Source organism: Asterias amurensis, chromosome 2, assembly GCF_032118995.1.
Source record: "Asterias amurensis chromosome 2, ASM3211899v1".
Lineage (NCBI taxonomy): Eukaryota > Metazoa > Echinodermata > Asteroidea > Forcipulatida > Asteriidae > Asterias > Asterias amurensis.
In genome coordinates this window covers 14,286,833-14,294,248 of record NC_092649.1, presented here as the reverse complement: position 1 = coordinate 14,294,248, position 7,416 = coordinate 14,286,833, and the positions used below count along the sequence as shown (strand labels likewise).

Genomic DNA, 7,416 nt, shown 5'->3' with positions numbered 1-7,416 from the left:
GCTCTCGTAAAACAGCCGTCGATAACTTTTTACAAACGAGCGTCTCCAAAACGTGTTTATTTATTGAACGGCTGTTTGTTCGTTGATCCACTGGACTAATCTGTTTGCGCCCTCAACGTTTGCGTAATGTCGACGTGTCCTCTCTTCAACATGGCTGCTTCCAGTGTGCAATTTCTGCTGGCCCTGCTGCTAGTTTCTGGTCCAATTTTCATCTTTGGTAAGTTAAAGTATGGTTACTGAATAAATTTGTTTAACTGATTGATTATGGTAGAGTAATTTTCGTTTAAGGAAAAGTACAAAGACGTCGTGTTTATCCACTTAGCGACTTCTAAAAGTAAAAGTGAGAAATGTTATTTGGATTCCGAAGAAAGAAAGGAGGACTGCCCCACACAACAACTGGACAAGTGAGTGGAAAACGTGAACACAAAAATAAACGAAGTTAGAGAAAATTATAACGCTGATAATAACATCATAATGGAGGCTCAGATTCACATATGAGCGACTGCATAAAACATCCCATTCAAACACTACTGTAGTACAGTGAAAAGATAGTCATAGTCATAGTCATTCATATTTAATTTTAATTATTTAAATTAAAGTGCAAAAATGAAAGCAAAATGATTTTGTTTAAAAAGCAGTTAGCAGGCAAAGTGCTCAAATGTAAACCAATGCTTTTGCTTTCAAACATTATGCAGAAGCATACAAGGACGCTTATTAACTTGACAAGTTTGTTATTTTTGTTTAGCAAAAAGCGTGTCCAATAAAAAAGGTATAATTCAAATAGGAATCTGGATTCATCATTTTCATAGGGAAAATAGTAGGCCACTATCTTCTACTGTACGTGAGCTAAAGACACTTTTTAAATCTATGTTGTTTTAAAGGTGATACCTGCATTGGAGCTAGTACAGACCACAAGGTATACACAACCACTGATGGATCCAGCTCAACTGAAACTGTATTTCTGATTGAATTCACTCTCAACTGCAAAAATAACGCCAAGGTAAAGACCGAAATCACCAGAAGTGCATTGATTAAAACATACAGCGTTTTCCCTTGCCAGCGGTCAGCTGGCTAAAATGTCAGTAAAAACGCTTAAGACCAATCACAATTCTCTCAAAGTAATTAGAAAGTTCAGGCTGTCAGTATTCCGTTTTCTTTTGAAATATGATTCGACGAGTGAAAAAGCTGACAGAACTACTCAAATGACAAGTTTTAAAACTGGTCCTACTGGCAAGTCACTAAGGTTGTAAGAAGGTTAATTTGGCAAACCCTGACAATTAACCCTGATCAAATTGTTAACAAAGAGCTGCATCTGAAAACTTATCTTCTTCTCATTCTCAATTTTTTTAATTTTTATTGTGATACTTAATTTTGCGAAATGTTTGAGGACCAAATATCAGGCACAAATTAATTTCTAATTCGCTTCCATTTGCTATATCCAAATTGCAATGATAAAATTGTTTCCCCTATAATTTCTTCAGAATTTATTCCTAAATGCTGAGGCTGCTGGTAAACAACTCCCAGTTTCACGATCAGGAGACAACCAATATCAGGTAAAGTATTTCAAAAACAGGTTCATGTATTAATTTTTTCCAAATGAAGTTTGAAATAATTAAAATCTTGATAAAATATGTTTTCATCCTCTGATAAAGGCTACGCTATATAGTTTTTCTGTAAAAACGTAATAACGTGAACCACTCTTGTGTAGCACAAACCACATTCAAAGAGGAGTCTCCATGCGCTTATAAATGACAATGGAGAAGTTATATAAAGAAATTAGAGACAAGTAATTTCATGAGAAGGAAAATTTAGTTGACACAGTAAGAAACACTGAAGGCTATTGCAAAAATAAATGGGGTTTTGCGTTGTATTGAATTAGTTCCCTGTTTGTACATTGTGTACTTGTTTTATGTTGTCGGGAAGACTATTCAATAATTCTGCTGCTGCCACTGCAAAAGCTCTAGCCCCATAAAACTGTGATGTACCAGGTTATTATTGTAGTGATAGAGTAATAATGACTTGATTTGCTTTTGTAATGATCAGGTTAGCTGGACTGAAGAGCACAAGAATGCCCCATCGGGTAACTACGAGGTGAAATTCTACGATGAAGAAGGATTCAGTGCACTGAGGAAGGTGAGTTATTGAATAGAAGTTACATAGACCATTTTGAAAAAAAAATAGAAGTTCTGTTCTTATCTATCTCCTGAAGATTGTGTTGTTTGATCTTAGTATTCTCTAGAAGACAGTCAAAGTATACTGATCGAAACGTTGAGCAGACAACAAACCAGCTCTTCTAAACACCACTGACCAGAGATTTTTGTACATGGTGTCACCGCAAACCTTATTTACACATCTTATTATTAAATGTGTGACTGTGTTTTTATACTTGATACTTTTTAGCTGTGACAATTGTTTGTACACAAAAACATCTTCCTAACAGTACGAGTGTTTAATCAAATCCTGTTTGATGTTAAGCTAAATTAAACCTTGCAATGTATTTTTTCTTAACTGTGTTGACTTTGGAGCTGCTGTTGGTGGCTTTCCAGAGGCATGGTGTAGTTTACTGAGCCGCTACGAATGCGCGTCGTATTGAGAGAGTGAATAATGTTGAACTGCTCAAAATAGATGTGTAACTTAGAATTTTATGTTGGCACACTGTGACTGTGTCTTTGTGTTTGTTGTGCTGTACACATATTCAGGCCTGTATGCTTCATTTTTGGAAGGGCAAGGGCACCAAGGCATTTTTTTTCTGGGTAAAGTAAAGGGCACCTTATGAGCATCTCAAGGGCACCAATGCAGTGACCAGGGGGCACCTGGAGCATTTCAAGGGCACCAAGGTAGTGACCAGGGGGCACAGAGGCAATCATCTTCATTGCCTCCATGAAGTATCAGGCATGCATATTTATATTATCATGACTATTGAATTTTAAAACCATTTTTCATCCTACAGGCCATGAGAGCTGGAGACGATTCTACTAAAGTCAAGCCAGCCTTCACAATCAACGTCAATCATCAGGTAAGCTTAGGCTTTGAGCTTTGAGTAAATCCGGACTTTCTTGATGACATTTGAATTGACTACGTCCTGAATTCATCATACGTTAACATAACACACAGGACATGTTGTGTTTTACCCCATCCGAAGGACAAACAAACAGTGGTCAACTGTCTTGCTTAAGGACACACGTTTCAAGAATGGGACTCGAGCCCACACTCTAATAATCAGAAACACCAGAGTTTGAGTCTGGTGCGCTTGACCTCTCAGCAATAACCAGACCTGATACTTCACGGAGGCAACAAAGGCGATTGCCTCCATGCTCTAGTAGAAATATGTCATTTCCTCATAGGGGGTGCCCTTTACCAAGGAGAAAACGCCTTGGTGCCCTTGCCCTTTCAAAAACGAAGCATACAGGCCTGAATAACACACCATAACCTCCCTTGATATGACTTGGGACTTTCTAAAGCAGATTGACAGCTACATTGGTATCGAACTAAAACAGAGTCTGAAAACAACAATCGGCCGTTGGAAGAACTATTCTAACAACATTTAATATGACCCGTTTCCAATCACCAATTCATACTTTGTTTTTCGATATTTGCAGGGAGTGTTTCACGGACCAGTGGTAGGCACTGAAGTTATTGCATCCGTCCTGGCTGTCTTACTATGGTATTCTGCCTACCGAGCAAAGAGCAAGATTCAAGCCTAAATCAATCTCACAATCTCAGCTTTTTTTGTTTTAAAAATTCTTTCCCAGATTACAAATAAAATGTTTTTTTGTTTTTTTTCCAATGAAAAACAATTCTAATGGGGTCCAGATTAAGTTTGATTAAGAATAAAATATAAAAAAAAACATTGAAGAATAGGTGAAGCCAAGTTGCAGAGTTCTATGTTTTGCATTGCCAATGTAGTATAGCAGTGTATATGATCAAGGTTCACAACCAACGAGAGCTTAATTATCACAGACATTGAGTTTTTATTCAGCAATTTTTTAGTTGTACTTGTGAATCATTGATAAAATGGACATGTGCTTGATTTGGAAAAAAAATTGTTGGTTAATTTCTGCCGCGTTGTAAAGATTGTTCCTTTTTCATAAACCACTAGAATGAATTATTTAAACTACTACTAAGCAGGGTCCAATTTCATGGCTCTGCTTACTGTGGAACTCTGTGCTTATGGCCTTGATAGAGATATGTGCTTCAATGGCACCATAAGCACAACATTTTGTGGTGAGCAGATTCATGAAATTGGACCCAGGACAGAACTCAGTTGAAAGGTATTAAGTCAAGATCCCTACTTTTGGTATGTTTCTTTATACTCTTAGAACAAATGTTCTGGAAGTTTTTACCTGGACTTGTTTTCTAAAATGTCCTTTGCAAATAATTCATGGACCAGTTTACGATATGCAAAACATTTTCACCAGCCTGTTTTAAATATTTGTGCCATTCTCTTTGGGTGTAATTTTCCAATAAAACATGGAGAACATGAGTTTTTCCAATAAAACATGGAGAACATGAGTTTTGTTTTTCAATTGCTTGTCAGTTTGTGAAGTACGCTTTAGGATAGAGGTTTTTACCCCTCCGCCATATAATATTATGCATTAATTTAAAAGACAAGAGAGGGACCTGTCACACAAACGGCTAATGACTGAAACAGTTGCTCCGATAAACACTCCAGAGTATAAAGTGCCGATCAACGAAATATTTACAACCGAGGTGGTTGCTAAATTGAACACTTGGGAAATCTCTTGTTACATAAAGAACCAAGTATAAAATGGCTGTCACTAAAATCCTATGGACAAGTAAAACAGTTGCTCTGTTGAACATTCGGCTTTAAACTGCCTGCCTCTTAAACACAGAATGACTGAAACGATTGCTCCCGGTGAACACTGATGTGGAGAACGCGCGTATAAATTGCTGGTTACTAAAAATTACCAAAGACGGAGACAGTTGCTGAAATGAACACACTTGGAGGGGGACAACCAAGAATAAAGTACTTGTCACATAAATGACTAAAGCCTGAAACTGTTGCTCCAATAAAACTGGAGAAGTGCCCATCACTGAAATATTAACAACTGAAATGGTTGTTCAATTGAACACTCGGGGAAGCACAGTGCTTATCACATTTAAGACTAAAGACTGAACACTTGCTCCGATAAAAACTTGAGAAGTGCCCGTCACTGAAATATTAACTGAAATGGTTGTTCAATTGAACACTCGGGGAAGCACAGTGCTTATCACATTTAAGACTAAAGACTGAACACTTGCTCCGATAAAAACTTGAGAAGTGCCCGTCACTGAAATATTAACAACCAAAATGGTTGCTCAACTGAACACTCATGAAAGCACCGAGTATACAATGCTTGTCACATAAAAGACTTATGACTAAAACAACGGCTCCCTATGAAACCCTTGGGGGAAACGCACCAAGTATAAAATGCCTGTCACTAAATTACTATCGACACAGTTATGAATTATACTCCATGTGGGGGGGGGGGGTTGGGAGGAGGAGAATCTCCATCTTGTCACACAAGACATTTGTGACAAACAATATTGCTCTCTATCGTGAACACTTTACTCCATCCCACGTATCTTACTGTTCAATAAATATCTCAGTTGGATCACTCAAATATATATCAAGATTTCTTTATTGTTATTCAGTCTGAAGCAAGACAGAAATCAATGTAAGTTCACCCTAAAAAATATCAGCACTTCGAAAATTTACATATAGTCAAAATCCCTAAGTAAGGCCTTCCAGCGATTGAATTTAATCTTGTTAAATATAATTACTTGATTTAAGAAATTACACATGATGTGAAAGTGGTATTATAATGAAAATGTTTTCATCATTTTAAATTTGTATACACGTTGAGAGTGATTAATAGGTCCACTACAATTCCACAAGATTCAGTTCAAAGACTACCTTTCAATAATATAAACAATGAAGACCCTTTTTATAAACAATACAAAAAGCATACCTTGAAAAAAATATCACAAATTGCATACTCGGTTTGATAATATATATATATAAAAAGCAGCGAAATTAAAAGGGGGGAGGGACATAATGATATCGGCCATTTTACTTTGTACATATAAAGGCACATTGTGCATAATTACAAAACCAGCTTTTCTGAAATCAATTTGAACAATACAGTATTGGCACTCACACAGAAGGGTTGACGTATTTAAGAGGCGATTCAAAATTTTCCAGATTTTGTTATCCTTGAAAATTAATGGTTTCACACACTTGTACTTCGGTTCACACACAGCAGGGAATTGCGTGACAACCAAAACCACCTTTTTTTCCCTCACATAATATGCATACAAAAAAGTTGTTCTCTTCTAATAAAGACGACCATTACATACACCAAAAGATTCTCAATTTATGTAGTTTGGATAGTGTGATGTCAAAATAAAACCGACTTTGGTAATACATGCATGGAAAACTCATGATTCAATTCAATGATTTGTGAATTTGAGACCTATTAAAGGCGCGGTCACACAGGCCCCGATAACGAGAACGAAAACGACAATGATAAAAATGCACGCCCTCCCTTGGTTGAATGAGCATTGGCGTATTGTGCATGGAGCATTTCAACCAATCGAGGGTGTGCATTTTTATCAATCTTGTTTTTTTCCTCGTTATCGGGGCCTGTGACCAGGCCTTTACACTCACTTTCCATGAGTACAGGGCAATATTAGTTCATATCATTAAAGTCACCTGGAAGTGGTATTCTGTCAAAATAAAGCTTTTGCCACTAAAATATGTGTCCTAGTGAGTTGAATATGAATAAACAGTTAATTAAGGTTCTAAAAAATTAGTTTCCATTTTATTTACAAATTTAAGAGTAGGCCATACCCGAGAGGGCGCTGTTCGTGATGTCAATCGAGGCGCGATATTTCGGATTCTCGAAGCACAGCGCTGGAAAAGACCACTTTGCAAATTGACCCCATCTTTAGTTGTTTTGTTTCATCCAGCAGCAATACACCTGGTCAACATTGCCGGAAAAATGTAAGAAAAAAACTTGTTTTCGAAACGTACAAACTCACGACTAGGACTTGCATGTACTTGCACGTACCTGTGTCTGATGTTAGATCGAGGCAAAGTCTGCCTCGATTGACGTCACAAAAGGTGGAGTCACCCCCAAAACAATTCTTTTTTAACATAATATTTTTTTATTGTTCATAAACATTATACTCTAATGTTTGAAGAAACAGTTGTTTTATTTCCAGGTGACTTTAAAATTCACATCATTTCATATTTATTCATGCTCAATAATATAAAAGTCAAACTTAATATAAATTTATGCAGTCTCCCTCTCCAAACCATGTCTTCTTCCAAACACAAAACAAACAAAAAAACAGGAGCACTTTTCCTCTATCTTAAACCTCTCCATTCTAGAGCAAGTTTGACGTCTAACC

The 7,416-nt window shown here is 36.9% G+C and overlaps 1 protein-coding gene across 1 annotated transcript; it reads left to right on the top strand.

The window, feature by feature from the left end:
• Positions 1–74: 74 nt before the first annotated feature.
• LOC139954318 (translocon-associated protein subunit delta-like) lies at positions 75–4,512 on the top strand. Its single transcript, XM_071954070.1, has 6 exons — positions 75–217; positions 882–1,000; positions 1,482–1,553; positions 2,044–2,133; positions 2,951–3,016; positions 3,600–4,512. Exons 1-6 carry the CDS (start codon positions 127–129, stop codon positions 3,702–3,704), a joined length of 543 nt encoding a protein of 180 aa, XP_071810171.1. The 5' UTR covers positions 75–126; the 3' UTR covers positions 3,705–4,512.
• The last annotated feature ends 2,904 nt before the right edge of the window (positions 4,513–7,416 follow it).

Coding starts and splice junctions, on each gene's coding strand:
- LOC139954318 (XM_071954070.1), top strand. CDS start 127: ATGTCGACGTGTCCTCTCTTCAACATGGCTGCTTCCAGTGTGCAATTT. Junction 1,001..1,481: donor ACTGCAAAAATAACGCCAAG/GTAAAGACCGAA, acceptor TAATTTCTTCAG/AATTTATTCCTAAATGCTGA. Junction 1,554..2,043: donor CAGGAGACAACCAATATCAG/GTAAAGTATTTC, acceptor TGTAATGATCAG/GTTAGCTGGACTGAAGAGCA.